Here is a 20933-nt window from a genome sequence, read left to right on the forward strand (position 1 = left end):
CTAATCTAGCAGATGGCCTGCCTGATTAATTTGCATAACTAAAATCCACATGGCCTTTAATTTCTTTTAACTTTCTCTAACACACTCCTTGTGTTGCACTTTTTTCCCCCAAGGCAGTGGGGTTAAGTGACTTGCCCACAGTCACATAGCTAAGTAATTATTAAGTGTCTGAGGACAAATTTGACTCTGGAACCAGTGCTCTATCCACTGTGCCATCTAGCTGCCCTTTATAACTGCCTCTTAATAAATCTCTTGTTTTCTTTTTTACACCTGCATTCCTGGGTCCATTCGTGATTCATCACAGGAGACACCAAGCCCCTGCAATACTGACTACAGAGTCATACTGTACATAGGAATCAGTCACTCAAGGAGTACTTCATTACCCAAAAATAAATTTATTCAAGGCTCTTAGAACAAGTGAGGATTTTTTTAAAAGGTAGTTATTAATAAAGATTTCAATAAATCAAAAAAATTTATCAAGCAAATGTCAAGTGGTATGTTAAGTGGAATGGATTAAAAAAATTGAAATAATTCCTTCCTTTAATCCTTTTATAGTCTAATAGGGAAAACAGAACCTTCAGGATGATGTGGTAGCCAAAAATGCTATTTTGGCTGGATGACCACCCATTGAATTGATGCTATTTTAGCCTTCAATAAGAGAAGCACAGTTTTCAGAAAGAAAGAAGTGATTTTCCCTTTGTATTCTGCCTTCATCAAATCTCATTGGAGGATTGTATTCAATTCTGTTTTGTACATTTTTAAGAAGGACATATTTAATCTTGCACAGGAGAGGGCAACTAGGATGGTAGAGGGTCTTAAGTACACACAGGAAAATTAATTGAAGGACTTAGGAATGTTTAACCACAGAAGGGAAGAGAGAATAGTTTTCAAATATTTGAAGTGCTCTTATGTAGAAGAAGGATTAGGCTTTTCTTGTTTGACTGAACCAGGGACAAGGAGCAAAAGCTATAAAGAAGCAAATATGATGTCAGGGGAAAGTTTTCCAACAGAATTATCCCAAAGTGGAATGGATTGCCTCTAGATCTTGTGGATCCTCCTTTCATGGAGATGTTCAAAAGCACTGGGATGACCCCTTGTTCAGTAGGAAGTACTTTTTAGTTATGGATTGTAGTAGGTGCTTGCTAAGGTCCCATCCAATTCTCAAGTTTTGTGTTTCTATGAATATATTTATAAATGCTCTTCTGTTACCTCCTCATATTTTCAACAAGATAATGATACTGATAATGTAGTTATTTGTCATTTGCCCCTTTTTCAGAAATCTTGAAAATAGATCACTTAATGTTCTTAAAATTTATTTCCTCTATCATTGATCTTCTCTGTAGATGCTTAGTTTGATTTACTTATCTCTTCCTTTCTTCATTTTTCAGTGCTATTTCTATTTCCAGAAAGGACTAGAATGCTCCATGCCCTCAATTCTATGTCATGATTTCTCTGGTTTCCTTTAAAATTCAAATCAGAGGAATTCTCCCCAAAAGACATTAGTTTTTAATGTCTGCCCTTTGAGATGAACTTAATTGACTATCTCTATATCTTTCATGTAAATAGATATTTCCATTAAAATGTACATTTCTTGAGAACCAGAATTTTTTTTGTTGTTATTGTCTTTCTTTGAATCCCAGAGTTTAGCACAGTATTATAATATAGAAAATAGTTAATAAACAACTATAGACTGATTGAATGAATGAACTGCTAATGGACAATGATTCATTTGACCATTCTTGATTCTCCACATTTTTTCCTTCAACTAAAAAGAATTTTGATAAGGGATCCAAAATAAATGCATGAATAGTCACTAAATCCCAAAGAAGATAATTGATAATAATCTCTTAAATTTTATTTGCTCAGTATTCCCCCTCTTATTTATTTCAATCCCATAATTTTGAAGGGAAAATAAAGATTATTATTCACCAAATATTTTGCTCTTCCTCAGTAATGCTAGAAATATAGTAAATAGTATATTGGAAGTGACTCCTCTCTATTTCTCTATTTTACTGAAACCAGCCTAGAAACCAGCATAGAAATTCATTTTAATGTACTTCTCTGTTCAGAAGATTGGAGAGAATGTTTGATTTCTTTTTTCTAACGACATAGAATTAATTTTTTAAAATATCACATTAAGTTCATTGATCTTTTTCTTCTGAGGTAGAGCTATAGAATGGTAAGCTTTTAAGAGAAACAGGCAAAATTAAGAAGTGACAATAATACATAAAAGACTACAAAAGAAAGATCATTATATCATTAATAATCATGATGATGTAGTTACTGGTCCCAGAGTCAGACATTCTAAAGAAAGAAGTCAAGTAGACCTTAGGAAACATTGCTAACAATAAAACTAGGATATGTGATGGTATTCTAGTTGAGTTTATTTAAAAATTCTAAAAGATGATGATGATGCTTTTAAAGTGTGATAAATTTGATCATAAATTTGGAAAACTCAATAGTGAGCACTGGATTGTAAAAATCAGTTTATGTCCTAGTGCTAAAGAAAGTCAATACTAAGGAATGTTCAAATGACTGAACAATTGTACTCATTTCACATGCCAATTTTGCAAAACAAGTTTCATCAATAAGTGAACTGAGAATTATCAAAGGAACAGGATGGTTTGTGAAGAGGCAGAGGAACAAGAGAGCAAATGGCTTTCAATATATTAAAGTATTATATCATCTTATTTGTCTCCCAAGGAATCTGTATGTGGGCCATCAGTTAAAACAAAAAAAAAGAACAACTGATTGGTTTAAGATTGGAAAATGAGTCTGACAAGGTTGTGTATTATTACTTTATTTGTTTAACTTTTATTTTATTTAATTGCAGGAGTACATTATGCAAAATACCAGACTAAATGAATTAAAAACTGGAATTAAGGTTGCTGGGAGAAATATCAACAATCTCAGACATGTAGGTGATACCACTCTGATGGCAGAAAGTGAAGAGAAATTAAGAAGCCTCTGGATGAGGATAAAAGAGGAAAGTGTAAAAACTGACTTGAAGCTTAACATCAAAAAACCCTAAAATCTTGGCAACTAGTTCTCATCACTTCCTGGCATATAGAGGGGAAAGAAATGGAAGCAGTGTCAGATTTTGGAAGGATAGTTCTGGAAAATCTGAAAAATATACTAAAAAGTAGTGACATCACTTTACTGAAAGAGGTCCCTATAATAAAAACTGATTTTTCCAGTAGCAATATAGACTGTGAGAGTTGGACTATAAGGAAACCTGAGTGATGCAGATTTCATATTTTTGAATAGTGGTGCTGAAGAAGACTTTTGAGAGTTCACAAAAAGAATTAATTCAGTTTATTCACTGGAAAATCAAAAACTTAAACTGAAATTTAAATACTTTGGCCACATAATAAGAAAATGGAAATCATTGGGAAGAATCCTGCTGTTGGGAAAGATTGAAAGCAAAAGAAAAAGGGAATGGCAGAGGATGAGATGGATGGATAGAATCATGGAAACAATGAACACAAACTTGGACAAACTTCAAAAAATGGAAGAGGATAGAAGGATCTGGAATGTTATGGTCCATGGGGTCAGATGTTATTGAATGAGTGAACAATGGTATAGACATATCTATATTTATAGATCCAGTCATGGATCTATAGATCTATAAATCTTTCTATGTGTGTGTGTGTGTGTGTGTGTGTGTTTGTGTGTGTGTGTGTGTGTGTGTGTGTATGTGTGTGTGTGTGTGTGTGTGTGTGTGTGAGCAATTCTTGGGGAATCAAAGGAGTCAGTCAATCAATAATCCAACATTATTTAGATAGGTAACAAAATGTTTTAGTACCTTTATGATACCTTGCTCACAAAGTATACCTTTATGAGGTTAGAATATCTCTATTGAATCAATTGTTTAATTAGTCAAAGATACTAAATGACATGCCTTTACATGCTTTATAGATCTTCTTTAAAATAGCAATCCAATTCCAAACTGAGGAATAAGAGAAAAAACTTTTATGGGAGGGGTGGGGGGAGAAAAATAGCTTTGTCCTATGCCATTCTGCCCCTCCCTACTGCCTGCCACTTCTTGGACTTCTCATATGTGCCCTAGTAGTATCATTTGAACAGTAGAGATTATTAGTAATGTCTACATTAGAAAAATGAGGAAAAACAAGATATATTGATAAAAGGCAGATTCAATACTCTTAAAAAATCATCTAGAAAGCTGTATTGTACCTAAAGGGAACTTCATGGGTATTACATGAAGGGAAGAAAAGTATTTCTAGCAAGATTTCCAGGAGCTGCAAGTGATTCCCTTTATTTTTATTTACATTTTTATTTATTTACACATTACTAAAATAGTCTTGTAATAGTAAACATCATTAGGGGTGACTAGGTAGGTAGTTGATAGAGTACTGGCCTTGCAGTAAGGAGTACTTGAGATCAAATCTGGCCTCAGACACTTAATAATTACCTAGCTGTGTGGCCTTGGGCAAACCACTTAACCTTATTTGCCTGCAAAAACCTAAAAGCAAAAAGCAAAAAAAAAAAAAAGCAAACATCATCCTCCCTTCTCCCACAAAAATAAGCATCCTCACAAGAAATAAAGTGAAGGAAACAGAAAAAAATATGCTTCAGTCTTTGTTCTGATAGCATCAGCTCTATCTATGGGGTGGATCACATTCTTTTTCATAAGTCCATCAGAGAAATTACTTTCATATTTTTCCACAGTTGCTCTTGCTGGTTGTAATTCCCTCCATTCATTCCTCTCCACTACCATTTATTGTATTTTCTCTCTCCTTTCACTCTGTCCCTCTTCAAATGTGTGCTATGGGGTAGCTAAGAGGTGCAGCAGACAGAGCACTGGTCCTGGGGCCAGGAGGCCCCCAAGCCTACATCTCACTCAGAGACACAGCAACCACTCAGCCCTGTGATCCTGGACAGGCCACCCAATCCCACCAACTTGCAAAAAAGTAAAAAAAAGAAAATGTATTATGTATGACTATCCTCTTCCATGATCAACCCTCCCCTCCCCCTTGTCCCCTTTCTCTCCTTTTTCTTCTAGATTTCTATACCCCATTAAGTATGTATGTTGTTTTCCTCTCTGAGTCATTTCTGATGAGAATGAAGGTTCCCTCATTTCCCCTCATCTTCCTCCCTTCCACACCATTGCAAAAGCTATTTCTTGACTCCTTTATATGAATTATCTTAGTCTACCTCTCCTTTCCCTTTCTCTTAGTACATTTCCTTTACACCTGTTGATTTCATTTTTTACAATATTATTCTTTAGAATTCAGCTCCCTCCTGTGCCTTGTCTATATATGCTCCTTCTAACTGCTCTAATAAATGAGAGGGTTCATATGAGTATTATCAGGATCATCTTCCCATGCAGGAATACATGTAGTACATCATCATTAAATCCCTCATAATTTACCCTTCTTGTCCACTCCCTCTATGCTTCACCTGTGTTCTATACATGAAGACCAAACTTTCTGACCAGCTCTGGTCATTTCATCAGGAACATTTGAAATTCCTGTTTCATTGAAAGTCCATTTTTCCCCCCAGAAGAGGATGATTCTCGGTTGCATTCTAAGCTCTTTTTGCCTTCTAGAATATTATATTCCAAGCCCTTAATGTGGATGCTTCTAAGTCCTGTAGCTCCATGATATTTGAATTGTTTCCTTCTGGCTGCTTGTAATATTTTCTCTTTGACTTGGGAGTTCTGGAACTTGGCTATAATATTCCTGAGGGGGTTGTTTTTTTGGGATCTCTTTCAGGAGGAGATTGGTAGATTCTCTCAATTTCTATGTTTGCAGGATATCAGGACAAGTTTCCTGTAGAAAAATTTTTTTTAGTTTTTTTTTGGCAAGGCAATGAGGTTAAGAGGCTTGCCCAAGGCCACACAGCTAGATATAGAAATTCTTTAAAAATGAAGTCAAGGCTCTTTTCCTGATCATCCTACCTTTCATGTAGCCCAATCATTTTTAAATTGTCTCTTATAGATCTGTTTTCCAGATCAGCTGCTTTTTTCAATAAGATATTTCACATTTTTTCTAGTTTTTCATAATTCTGATATTGTTTTATTGTGTCTTGATTCCTTGCAAAGTCATCAGCTTCCTTTACCTCTATTCTAATTTGAAGCAGTTGTTTTCTTCAGAGAGTTTTCTTCTCTCCTTTTCCATCTGGCCAATTCTGCATTTTGAAGTATTCTTCTCCTCATTAACTTTTTGAACTGTGCTTTCCATTTGACCTAAACTGGTTTTTAACTTGTTGTTTTCTTTAGCATTTTTTGGATCTCCTTGATCAAGTGACTGACTTGGTTTTCATATTTTTCCTGCATCTCTCTCTCTCATTTCTCTTACCAATTTTTCCTCTACCTCCCTTACTTGATTTTCAAAATCTTTTGTGAGTTCTGCCATATTGAGCCCAACTCCTATTTTTCTTGGATGCTTTGGATACAGAAGCTTGGACTTCCTCATTTTCTGAGTGTGTGTGTGTGTCTTGTTCCTCCACAGGACCAAAGTAATTGTCTATGGTCAGGTTCTTTTTTTTTTTCTGTTTACTCATTTCCCCAGCCTGTGCCTGGTTTTGGGGTACTTCCTGAGTTTTTGAGTATTATTGGGACACTTCCTACAAGGACCTCAGTTCCTTCAAGGTCTTAAGAGAGTCTCTGACTGCTCTCCTGGCCTGTGTTTTGGTATGTGGATGACCACAAGCCCTCTCCTCCACCCTGGAGCTATGAGGAGCATCCCTGCTCTATGGTAATGGGGGGCCCCAGACTGTGATCAGGGTCTGAATATGGGCAAAGCACAAGAGTCCTGTCCCAGGGACAGAGGAGAGACCTCTACAGTTTCCCTCCACCCTCTTACCCTCCATAGGCTGAGAGCTCTGGAAGGAGCTTAAGTGATTCCCTTTACCACATGTTTTGTAACCTCGAATCTACTTCCTCTGTACATATTGGTGGGAGGCTACATCATCAAATTTTGAGATGTTTTGAATCACCTATTCTTACTTTACCACCTTAGTAAAATACTCCTTTTTAAAGTTAAGGAAGACTGGGTGCCTAATTAATTTCATGGTAGGGAAGAACCCTGATAGGTTTATGAGAGGAAGTGTCCTCTTCCCCTCCCTCAGAGATTCTCCTAGGATCCTGAGGAGGAAAGTAGCAGCTGCCTTCTGGAACTCAATCTGCCAATGTGAATTGGGAGAGTTGCTGGGCTACATCTATTTTTATTTTTTAAAATTTTAAATTAATTTTTTTAATTAGTTTATATTCCCCATATAATTTTAAAAGATTTAAATACATCTAAAAGAAAAAAATAGTAATCTTATAACTTTAGAGATCTTTGAACTTACTAGTTGTTGAATATTTATTTGTTATTTTAAATATGCATGGATTAATTTATCTGTGTTCTCAGAAAGAAAACACTATACTACTTTAGTAATGTAATCCAATTTTATCGAGGATTGATTAAATATCTATTAAGTGCAAGGCAGAGTCAGAGTGTCCAAATAAGAAAGAACTGATTTTGGTATTAGGAAGTTAGGAAAACCTGAGTTCAAACCTTGTCTCAGACTCATGTGTGAACCTGGCTAGACATTAACCTTTTCATACCCCTTGGCAATCTTTTACACCTATAATTTGCAGAGAATGTGCTGCTTCACATTGGTAGTGGAAGTGTAGGGGAGCTTCATACATGATGATAGCACAGATGTGAAAATTTTGCAAGGACTTGTATAAAGTACTGTCTTATATGCCCTCAAGAAACCCCCATTCAACTGAGGAGATACAACCTGTAAATAAATATATGTATGCCTGCATAAAATGGAAAGTTGTATTTGGAATCAATATTTATTGGGATCTAATGGAAGCAATATTATAGAAATAGTATCATCAAGAAAAGGTAAAGAGACTAGCAAACACCTTTGGTGGCTTTCCTATCCCCCTCAGTCATAGCAATACAACAAAGGGAAGATTGTGCTGAAAAATATAATTTTTTCTGGATGAATGAATTTTTTCGAATGAATAATTTTTCCTTCAGTCATTCAAAAAGTACTTATTAATCTTCTACTATTTCACAGGGGGTACAAAACACTTTGTTTCTACTCACAAAAACCTTACAATCCGAAAAAGGGTACATGGAATTAAGATATTTACTAAGATAAACAGAATGAGAAAGAACAACACAAGTCCATAAGAATTTAAATAGAAAATTCACATTGGGATAGAAAGAGAAGTCACATGTTGAGTTGAAAGAGGACAGTTAAATCAGGGGTACATCCCTAAGTTTCATGATTCTATCGCTAAGAAAAATAGGTATGATGTTTCAATATAAGAATATATCTTTTAAGAACAATTTTTCATGTTTCATCACAAAATGAAAAAATTTCTTTCAATATATGATTTAAATGATTGATTAATGATTTGTATTATACTTGAGAGGTATGTTTGTACTACTTTTATTTTTTAATCAATCAATTATTTATTTATTTATTTTAGATTTTTCAAGGCAATGGGGTTAAGTGACTTGCCCAAGGCCACATGGCTAGGTAATTATTAAGTGTCTGAGGTCGGATTTGAACCCAGTTACTCCTGACTCCAAGGCCGGTGCTCTATCCACTGTGTCACCTAGCCGCTCCCTGTTCTATTTTTATATTGTATTTATCAATTCAGTTTGATTCAATTAATTTCTTTTCTATTCATTTCAGTTTGCATGTATAAAACACATTCTCTGTATTAAATACTAGGATACAAAGATAAAACTGTAACAATTCCTGTCTTCAAAGAGTTTCCTTTCCATAGTTTTATTTTATAGAAGTATAGTATACAAAATGATTTCATTTTGAGTCAAATTTTCTATAAAGTTGTTGATAAATGATATAAGGATGAAACAGTTTTGAACGAAGAAGGGAGGTGGCACAATCCCTGGATCTGGAGTCAGGAAGACCTGAATTTTAATCCTATCTCAGTTACTTACTAGCTATAGGGCTCTTGAAAGTAATTTAACTTCTCTATACCTTAGTTTACTTCTCTGCAAAAATTAGGCAGTTGGACTCAAAGACATCTATGGTCTTTTTTTACCTGTAAATCCAGTAACCAATGAAAACGTTATTTTAGTGATTTAGTCATTTTTTCAAGTCTTCAGAGAAGAAAATTTTAAATGTTGTTTATGGTACCAAAGAGGTTGAGTAAGATAAGGTAAGATCTCCTTAGCTCCACTTTTCCATCCTATCTGCTAATGAGAAACACATTTCATAGTTTCCCAAAGAAGTCAGAAGTTATGGAAAATTTCACTGTCTCTAATTCTGAAAAATTTATAGATTATGTGTTGTGGAGTTATAAATAGGAGCAAAGTCAGGAAACATAAGAGATTCCAAGGTTGCTGACATTTAGTAACAGGATTTAATCCGGTTCTTAATACATGTATGAACATCACTGCTGGGTACTAGGGGAAGAAATACTCAATGAATTTGAAATATGATGGTAGGAATGAGATGTTCACACAAATGAACATAAGATATTAATCAATAAAGGTACAGGCATATCTTAAGTAAAATGTGATTAGAACTTGGAGGAAGATTGTTCTTTGTGGGGGGGGAGGGGCAAGGACATTTGTAAAGTCCTTTAGAGGAAACAATTAAGTCCAAAAGAAATGCAAGGATATCAAGAAGAAAACTTTAGAAAATGTTTTACTGGCATGAATTGGGGTAACACAGAGAGGTAGAAGCAGGCACAATGAGATTGTAGAACTAGATTGAAGCCAGATTGTGGAAGATTTTAAAAACCAATCTCTTCTTAAAATGAATTTCCTAAACTAATACATACACTGCTCTACTACCAAACAAAACTGATATTTCAGCCTGAAGTACTGAATTCTTTTGATCACAGTATTCCTGATCATTAGAAATTAAACAAGATTGGAGAATTAGTGATGAATCAAGAAAACCAGTTAGAAATCAATTATAGTAGGGTCAGTATGATAGATTAAAGATAACATAATGAAAGTTGTAATGATACTGGTGTAGATATAGACCAATGTGAAAAATATCACAAAGATAAAAACTTGGGAAGGAAATGCAAACAGAAATCCACAAAAGGGGGCCAAGATTTTGAAGATGGGTATATCATTAATACATTAAAAAATTTGCAAGGAGAATTTTTTTCCTTTTTTGAGGAGGTAAGATATGTTCAGTTCTGGATAGCTGAACTTCAGAGGCTATGGAGATATCCAGGCAACAATATAATAGAGAGGGAGGAGGGGGAGCTAGAAGATATTCTGGCTATTTTTGATACTTACTTCACAAAGGAAGAGATTCATGATGTATACGATTCTCTAAGGATTTTGTTTTTTTGCTAAGACTTTAATTCTTAGTACACAGAAATTTCTTCAAGGCATCCTTCATCTCCTTATTCCTAAGACTGTAGATCAAAGGGTTTAAGAATGGGGTCACCACAGAATAAAAAAGGGTCACAGTCTTCTGAGTTCTGGCTTCATGGCCTGATGTTGGTTTCACATACATCACCATCACAGAACCATAGAACAGTGACACCACAGCCAAATGGGACCCACAGGTAGAGAAGGCTTTATGCCTACCTGCTGCTGAAGGAACTCTTAACACAGCTCTCAGGACCAGGGCATATGTTCCCATGATGTAGGTGAAGGGTACAAACAGGAGCAAAGAACTCAAGATAGAACAGGTAAACTCTATGAGAGGGGCCCTGGTACAAGTGAGAGTTAACAGTGGACCTGGGTCACAAAGAAAATGGTCAATGACCTTGGAACCACAGAAGGACAATCGGGAAATGAGGATAATGGGTACCAGGAACCAGAGAAAGCCAAACACCCAGCAGTTGACCACTAGGCAAGTGCAGAGATGTCCTGTCATGATGGTAGGATAATGCAAAGGTTGGCAGATGGCAAGATACCGATCATATGCCATAATAGCCAGAAAAAAGCATTCTGTAGTACCTAAAGAGAAGAAGAAGTAGAACTGGAGGAAGCATCCAGAGAAGGAGATAGTCTTGGTCCTAGAGAGAAAGTTGACCAACATATTGGGGACAGTAGAAGTGACATACCAGATTTCCAGGAAAGAGAAGTTGGCCAAGAGGATGTACATGGGATTGTGAAGACGTTGGTCCCAGCACACAGCACAGATGATAGAACCATTTCCTAGGAGGGTAAGGATATAGATGATGAAGAACAATATGAAGAGTAGAATTTGAATCTCTCTGCTACAGGGGAATCCAAGGAGAATGAAACCAGCGGAATTAGTGGTGTTATTGTAGGTGTTGAAGAAATTCATTTTCCTGAATGTGATTTAAAAAAATAAAGGTGATTAAATGAAAAAAAAAAACACCATCAATGGGAAAAGCCCTTTGAAAATCTAAATAATAAATTTACTTACAATAAAAATTAATTAAGCAACTACAGATTTCAGAATATTATACTAGAGAGTGGGAAACATATAAGGATTCAATACCACAAGGTTCCTGCTCACAGGATTATTTTTTTTTTACCTGACCTGTGATTTTCACTGGTATAGGGAAGTTTTTCTGCCAATGCAGATCAGCATTTACTATGCAAATGTATTAGAGAACTACTTGGAGCATGGAAAAGTTAAATGGTTTCCTTAAAGTCACACAGTCAACATGTACCAAAGTAGAACTTGAGATCTTCCTGATTCCTAGATAGGAGAAAGTGAGCTCTGTGATCATACGATCTAAGCATATATAATCAAAAAACACTGAACTTGAAGTCAAAATCCCTGGTTTTTCAATCCCAGCCCTGCAGCCTTAGACAAATCTCTTAACTTTTCAGGTATTCAATTCCCTCATCTGGAAAACGATAATATTTTGTTAAGCAATCTCTGGGGTGTCTCTGAGATCTGCCATTCTGTGACTCAGTGTTTAATCAGAATCCCAAGTCTACTGTCAATATGAATTATCTTAGTTTAATTCAGTTACTTCTAATTTGTGAAGACAATCTCCATAACAGTACTTATAAACAACTGCTTAAAATTATATTTCATCTCTTTGTATATTTAAAAGTTGGCTTATCTCTCAACTAATACATTATAAAGCTTTGCATTAGGGTGATTGGACACATGTTTTTTCTCTCTCATTTCTCCCTCAACAGTTTCTATAAGTGATTCACAATTCAGGTAATGAACATGGATGTACAAAATTCTGCATTTTTTTTAAGTTAGTCTGTAGTGATCTATCATCTTTCTTCTAAGGAACTTTTCTAATCTATGAGTTCCCCAGGGTCCTATCCTTTCTGAAGTCTCCTCAAAGTTTAGATTTCAAATAATGAATTTGGTAAGAGATTTTCTTTCTTTTTTTTTTTTTTAGCATGGAAGTTGTAAAAATCAAAGATTTTAAGGAAACAAAGGAATTCCTTTCTCACAGTGAGATTTCAGGTCCCCTTAAAGTTGGTGAGGAGAGGTGTTGGTTTTCTTGAATTTTTGATTCTCTGAATCAACATTCTGTGGGCATCGTTGATGGTGATATATATGTCAATTCCCTTTTAGAAGTTGTCAGTCTTTAAAGAAGATCCAACCCTCCATACTACCATGCTAGAGAAGCTTAGGGTCTACTTCAAAGAACACTTGATCTACAGTTAGAGGAGTTTAGATGCATTCCCAGATCAATTCCTTATGACCTGTATGACCTTGACTCAGGTCATTTCATTTTCTTGGAACTCAGGATCTTGCCTTGAGGAAATGATGGGGTTGAACTATATGAATTCAGAGATTCTTTTCAGTTCTGAGTCCTGGGAACTTATGACCATACTTAGATTCTATGGAAAAAAATATATGACAGAAATTTTTTCAAAAATAATGATCCCATGTGAAAAAAAAGAAAATAAAAAAAGAAAATAAAAATCTTGTTTTTTTCTTTTTCTTCCCCTCCCCTCTTTGTATATTTGTACCTATATCTAATCTATTTTTATTGCTATGTTCATAGTTCTCTATTTGTACCCATTAGTATATCACTATATCTATTTCTTTATCTCTGTAGCTATTCTTTTATCTCTATCATCTGTCTAATATAAATTTATATTTCTCAAAAATATATTAAAAATTATTTAATTTTAACCCTTTAAATAGTATTCTGAAAAGTTTCTTTTCTGTGTAATTTTTATTGTTTGAAGATATGACCCAAATGCTTCCCAGAAAACATGAGAAGGAAAGAAACATATATTTACTGAAATTCTTGTGAAATTATGACTGTGCAATAACATTGACATTCAACCAGAATGCATGTACTATAAAAATAGTTTGTGTCTAAGATAGCTTTAAGGTCAAATAGACATTTGGATTTATTGTGAGATATCTAGGGTATGAATCCTGCCTTATCTGGTTACCTCTTGTTCAACCTTATCTAAAATACTTAATTTCTTCTATCTTGGTAGACCATGATAATATAAAAGGTTTTTAAAGTTCTAAATGCCTTCATGTCAGAATTATTTACCCAATTGTAAGTAATAATAATAATAATGATGATGATGATGATGATGATAGGTAGCATTTCCATAGTGCTTCAAAGTTTGCAAAGCACTTTGCAAAGCACATATCTCATTTTTCCTCACTAGTAGTTCCTATTATTATCTCCTTTTTTATCTACAAAGAAACTGAAGCTGAGGGGGATTAAGTGGTATCTGAAAGAGAAGACTCTTCAGCTCCTCAAAGATGCACTATCCCATCAGCTTGATTTATATTCAATTTTAGTGACCTGGAATCTCAATTTCCTTAAGTATTTGCTTTACACAGGACATTGTATCACAGTTGGTGGGGACATAGGTAGAATCATTCTGAAATTGTATCTACATATGCATTACTCAAAATAAGCAAATTTATTAAACAAATAAAAACTGATGTAATTGAGTTTGATATTATATCATAGGAGATTATATTGTTGTACTTGAAGTCAGGAAAAGTTGAGTTCAGCTCCTGACTCTAATACTTACTTTGTGACTATGGGCAAGTCCCTTAAACTTTATGAACTTCACAGTTTCCTCATCTTTACATAAGTATCTGTGATTTCAGTAACATATCAAGGCAAATTTCAAGCCATCTCTCATTTATTGAAAAGATCTAGGGAGTTGAGGTGCATAGAAGCTAGGTAATCCTCAGTATGATTTGAACTCAGGTTTTGCTGACTCTAAGCCCAGTTCCCTGTCCACTATGGCACAGTACTTCTGTTTCTCATTTGTAAAATGGAGATAATACATGATATATTTTCTACATGACAGGGACATTGTGAGACCTATATACAATGCATACAAAGGGGTTTTGCAATCCTTAATGTACTATATAATAATCAACTATTATTTTTAGTGTGAAAACCAGTTCCTTGTTCACTAACTACTTGACTTAAAGGTCACATTGTTGGTTTACTATTCTGTAGACAAAATGTAGACAAACCCTTCTTTGGGCTCATGGACCCTACACACAACTTGGGAGAGGGTGATAGGGAGAGAAAGTAACATATTAAACCTCAAGAAACAGACCCATAGATTCATGGATGGACTATCCCATTGCAGTCAGTGAGGTAAAGATGCTGCTGATTGCTTGAGTATATTTATGGTAGGGGTTGAATGAATTGATTCTGCCATCAGTAAAACATTTCATGGAACTGCTAGAGCTCTGGATTTCCTGTCCTAGTACAAATAAATGTGCACATACACAACACACACACACACACACACACACACACACACACACACACACACACACCCTCAAAACTCCTTGAATTTGTTTCAGATAAGTGGCACATAAGTGGCATATAAATGGTCCTTGATTACTTAAGTGTGAGCAGTTCTACAGAGGATTTCAGAATTTACATGAAATTCATTTCCCATTTCATTCACTCTTTGACCAAAAATAATGATTGGATTCTCCACTGTGACAAATGAAAATGCCCCCAGAGAAAATATGCCATATACTCATAGGCTTAACCAGAGGGAGCCTCAGATACCTCTGTATTTACACAATTCTATTTGCTATAAGGCCAAATCACCTTCTTTTTTTGGAGTATGAAAAAAGTACCTGAAGTCAAGAACTCCCTTTTTTTCTTTTTTTTACCCAGGGCTTCAGATTTCGTTATTGAGGTCTTCAAGCAAAGGAAGGATGAACTCTTGTGGGGATGGTTAGAAAGAATTCATGCTTCAAGGTGGAGGGTTACACTGGATTTAGAAGTCCCTCACAATTCTGAGGTTCTATTAGTCTATGATATATATTTTTTTCTGGGTGGAAAACTTGTATTTAATCTAATAATCAGACTAGAGAAAACAGTTTGGTATGATGCTACCTCAGAGTTTTCTGGAGGAGGGAAGGATTATATGTATGATCTACTTTGTACCAAATCCCAGATCTCTACTTGTTGAGGGATGAATTAATTATCTTCAGGAGGAGAATAGTGTCTAGGGACAACTTTGTTGCCATTTTGGGTTCCTCTTGAGAGCCTATTCCCTTTGAAATCTCAAGCAAAATCTTTAGTTTCTCCCTTGTTTCTAATCTAATAATTTTTGTGAAACAACTCCAGTTCTTTCTGTTTGATTTTTTCACGCTGATCCAAGAAGCAATCTATTACTTTACAAATAATATATCATTTGCATTTTGAAACAACTCTGAGCAATAGTTGCTATAACGGTAGCATTTTATTATTGAGGAAACTTAGACTGGTTAAGTGAATTGCCCAGGGCTATGTTTAGTAACTTAGAATATATTTGAGCTGCTAACTTCCTGACTTCACATCCCTTACTTTATCCATTGTACCACTTAGCTGCACTCATATTTGGATAAATCTGTGATCTCTTCCATTGGTGCGGATCATTATCTATTCTATCTCATTTTCAGGAAATCATAGTAGATTTAAAGAAGGGGGGGAAGGTGTGGAAGAGATTCCATGGAGAGTGGGATAGTGAGCTGAAAAGGCTGCTTGCCTACAAGGGTAAGCCTTATTTGATGTAAAATGGCCTGCACAGGACCTCATCTTCTTCCATGTTACCCCATCCCCATCCTAATTCCCAGGAATTAATGTTCTCTCTTTCCCCTGATTGATTACTTTGTACTTATTTGTGTAACATATCTCCCCAGTATAATCTACTTTGAGAGTACAGACAGTTTTGACCTTAGAAAGTCTATTGTAAGATGAGTGATTCAGAAAAAAAAATCTAAAAAAAAAGTGATGAGCCATTCACATTAAAGACCCAAAACTTTTTTTTAATGTGTGAAGATTTATTGATGTGAATAAATTAGTATTGACACATTTCAGAATATGGGGAATTTGTGTAGTGACAGCATGACATAATAGAAAGAAAGATCTGGGTTTGAATCCTATGTCAGGTATTTGTTAGCTGTGTGATTCATGAATGTTATAAATGTCTCATGAATACTTAGTCCAGAGTGATTAATTTTTTTTTTATTAAAGAGCTTAATAAATAGCACACCTCTCTCAAGGGGAGAGGGGCACTGAATCCTGGAAATGTTAGATCTTACATGCACTTTGAAAGGCTTTGTCCTGCCCCTTTGTGCCAATTATTGTCTGGGGTCACCAAGATACATTCATCCCCATATATTTTCCCCGCTCTGCTCATTATATTAATGAATAAGAACAACTATTTCCTTGAGCTGGCACAAAGGAGAAGGATATAGACCCTAGGTTAGCTCAGAAATAGGTGGGGTAGACCTGACCTAATCTCAGGTTTTGAACAGGTTGAAGCTGACTTTTGTCTTAACTCACATATCTGCCCATAGGCAACAATACAGGCAGACCTCAGACATTTTGTGTCCTGTCTCCTCTTTTCCAACCCACAGTTTCTACCTAGTTTCAGTCATGTAAGGGGGGAGGGATTTCCCCTTTTGCCCCTAGTTCTCAGATAATGGACAAGGCTGGACCTCTGCTTGGGGCAGGTATGCTCTCTCTGGCCAGTCATCTCTACCTGATTGTGTTTATCTTTGTGTCTCTGTCTCCCTCTCTCTGTCTCTGTCTCCCAAGCTTGCCTAGTCTTTTATTATTCATCCTGTCCTAAAGTGCTAGTTGCCTCTAATGGAGAAGGAAAAATTTTAACCTATTTACTTTGTAATAATTCATAATAAAATACTGAGCAGTTTTAAAATCCCAGAGAGCATGCCAATTCCTTTATCTTTCAGTAACCCTCGATTTCTATCTTTAATTGGTAACCCCCAAATCCCAGAAGTAACAGCTGGAAGTCACTGATATCTTAAAGGCATCCACAGCATCAGCAGCAGCAGCAGCAGCAGCAGCAGCAGCAGCAGCAGCAGCTATATCAGCTACATTAGTTGCCATGAGAGGATAAGTAGTAAGGATCTGGGGGATCATGCTCCCCAAGAGTGGATTAGTTTCACAGAGGAAGACAAACAATTCAAATGAGTAGAGAGTGAGCTTTTAAAGGGGAATTTTGGGAAAAGTAGCAAAAGTTAGGGAAGGAGATGTAGGTGGTAGAGTGGGTAGCTCAGAGAGCAGAGATGAAGTAATGAAGGATATGTTGATGAAGGACAGTAACTCAAAGACTTAGTCCTATTAGGTTAGGTTGGGGATCCATTGTTTTGTTGATAGGGGATTGTCCTTGTGAGGGAGGGGCAAGGTACTTCACTAAAAGTTCATTGATCTCATCTCAATAACTTGAACAATGGGATGGAGATAGGGGCATATGTTTCCTTGAGCACTGTTAGATGTAAGATATATGGTCAATAAAGAGGGAACAGATTAATTATAAAACTTATTTCTCTGTCTAACCTTTTCTCCATTTCAATATAATGTATATAAAGTGCTTTGCAAACCTTAAACAGTAATGTAAATGTTAGCCAGCAGTTTTTCCTATTTAGTATTTTATTTTTCTCATTACATGTAAAAACAATTTTAACATTTAGTTTTAATACTTCAAGTTGCAAATTCTTGCCCTTCTTCCATCCCCACCCCACTTTTCTACTGAGAAGGCTAACCATTCAATATATATTATACATGTGTAGTCATACAAAGAATTTACATATTAGTCACTTTGTGAAAGAAAACATAGATCAAAAAACCTCAAGAAAAATATTCCCCCTTCCCAACCCCTTACTTCAATTTGAATTCAGACACCATTAGTTCTTTCTTTGTGGACAGTATTTTTCATCATATGTCCTAGTAGTATTCCTGAGAATAGTTAAGTCATTCACAAAAGATCATTTTACAATCTTATTGTTACTTTGTTTACAATACACTTTACTTTGTATCAATTTATATGTCTTTCCATATTTTTCTGAGAACATCTTGTTCATCATTTCTTAGTATTGCATCATAGAGTTGCATTGCAAAATAGTATTTCATCAGGGGGCAGCTAGGTGGCGTAATGGATAAAGCACCGGCCTTGGAGTCAGGAGTACCTGGGTTCAAATCCGGTCTCAGACACTTAATAATTACCTAGCTGTGTGGCCTTGGGCAAGCCACTTAACCCCATTTGCCTTGCAAAAATCTTAAAAAAAAAATAGTATTTCATCACATTCACACACTACAATTTGTTCACCATTCCCCAATTGATGAGTCCCTTCAATTTCTAATTCTTTCCTACCAGAAAAGAGAGCTATAAATATTTTGGACATAGGTCCTTTTTGTTTTTGTTATTTATCTCATTTGGGACTTAGACCTAGTAGCAATATTTCTAGATCAAAAGGTATTCAAGGTTTTATAGCCTTTTTTGGGTATAGTTCTAAATAACTCTAAGGAATATTTGAATTGTTCCTGAACTCTTCTATTATTATTACTGCATGAAAAACAGATACTATACTGTGGGAGAGGAACCTCATATACTAAAGAAGAACTAAAGAGGAACCTCTTATGCACTAAGGAATCCTTCAGATCCTTACTACTTATCCTCTCATGGCAACTGATGTGGTTGATGTGGCTGCTGTGGTTGCTGCTGCCCCTGCTGTTGCTATAGATCCCTTTTAGGTATCAGTGACTTCCAAATGGCTGTACTTTTCTTTCCCTTAATTTCAGCTAATCACAATAATACTTAAATAAACTTTCTTGACCCTAAGGCACATTTTCTCATTTTCTCACACCCCCTACAATTTTTTTTTATCATCCTTATCTATCCTATTAGTCAATCTAATAGATATGAGGTAGTACCTCAGAATTGTTTTAAATTGCATTTCTACAGTGAATGAGTTAGAGCTTTTTTTTTTTTACATGGCTATATATAGTTTTGATTACTTCATCTGAAAACTGTTCATATTTTTGATCATTTATTAATTGGGGAATGACTATAAATTTGGCTATTCTCTGCTTGAGAAATGCAGTTTTAATCAGAGAAACTGGCTTCAATTTCTTTTTTTTTAATTTAAATTTATTTTTTATTAAAGATATTATTTGAGTTTTACATTTTTCCCCCAATCTTGCTTCCCTCCCCCTCCTCCCCACAGAATGTACTCTGTCAGTCTTTACTTCGTTTCCATGTTGTACCTTGATCCAAATTGGGTGTGATGAAAGAGAAATCATATCCTTAAAGAGAAGTCTAAGAGGTAACAAGATCAGACAATAAGCTATCTGTTTTTTTTTTCTAAATTAAAGGGAATAGTCCTTGTACTTTGTTCAAATTCCACAGCTCCTTATCTGGATACAGATGGTACTCTCGATTTGCAGACAGCCCCAAATTGCTCCCAATTGTTGCACTGATGGAGTGAGCAAGTCCTTCAAGCTTGAACATCACTCCCATGTTGCTGTTAGGGTGTACAGTGTTTTTCTGGTTCTGCTCATCTCACTCAGCATCAGTTCATGCAAATCCCTCCAGGTTTCCCTGAAATCCTGTCCCTCCTGGTTTCTAATAGAACAATAGTGTTCCATGACATACATATACCACAGTTTGCTATGGCTTCAATTTTTTTCACAATTACTATTATTAACTGTTTTTCCCCTTCATCCTATTCCCCCACCCTCCACTTTAGTCTACTCTCTTTTTCCTTTCACTCTGTCCTTCCTCAACAGTGTTTTGCTTTGGGGTGGCTAGGTGGTACAATGGATAGAGCACTGGCTCTGGGGTCAGGAGTACTAGCACTCAAATCCAGCCTCAGACACTTAATAATTACCTAGCTCTGTGGCCTTAGGCAAGCCACTTAACTCCATTTGCCTTGCAAAAACATAAAAAACAAAGTGTTTTGCTTCTTTCTATCTCCTCCCTGCTTAGGCCTTCCTTTCTATCATCCCTTTTACTCCTTTTATCCCCATCTACTCCTACTTGCCTATAATTAAGAACAATGTCTATACTCAATTGAATGTTTCTTATTCCCTTTTTGAGTCAATTATGATGGGAGTAAGGTTCACTCACTAGCCCCACCCCCAAATACCCACATATCTTCCCCTGCATTGTAAAAAAACCTTTTTCTTGCCTATTTCATGTAATATAATTTACTCCATCCTGCCTCTCTCTTTCCTTTTCTCTCAGTACATTCCTCTCTCATCCCTAAATTATTTTTAGATCTATCCATTCATATTCAATTCACCTATGCTTGCTATTTATGCATATTCTTTCTAATTGCCCTAATAATGAGAAAATCTTAGGAGTCATCATTACTATTAGCAAATGAGATTATATTTAGTTTGCAAACCTTATGGTGCATTATGAGCATAAGCTATTGTTATTATTACATGCAAAGCAGATGCTATGTTTTGATAGAGGGACCTCAAATACACTAAATACTTAGATTTTTTTCTTTACCTTTGCAGAGGATTAAAATGACTTTATTCTTAGAATTTCTACCCTAATAATGCCTCTCTTTCCAGTTATGAGGGAATATTCTTCCTCTACTCAAAATGCTTGCACTTTAGTTGGACAACAATATGATTGTTTACACAAACTTCACCATGATTACTCTATAAAACCTTTAAATATAACCATTTAACAATAAAGCAAAAGAGATAATATTCATATCATAAGTACATCAAACCAAATGCAAACATAAAAACACTT

General features: G+C 35.5%; 1 protein-coding gene across 1 annotated transcript; it reads right to left on the bottom strand.

Annotated features, from left to right (window-relative positions):
- Positions 1-10320: 10320 nt before the first annotated feature.
- On the bottom strand, positions 10321-11262 carry LOC141522803 (olfactory receptor 11G2-like). Its single transcript, XM_074236248.1, has one exon. The coding sequence runs from the start codon at positions 11260-11262 to the stop codon at positions 10321-10323; it is 942 nt and encodes a 313-aa protein (XP_074092349.1).
- Positions 11263-20933: the final 9671 nt, after the last annotated feature.

Source organism: Macrotis lagotis, chromosome 4 (genome assembly GCF_037893015.1).
Source record: "Macrotis lagotis isolate mMagLag1 chromosome 4, bilby.v1.9.chrom.fasta, whole genome shotgun sequence".
NCBI classification, from domain to species: Eukaryota; Metazoa; Chordata; class Mammalia; order Peramelemorphia; family Peramelidae; genus Macrotis; species Macrotis lagotis.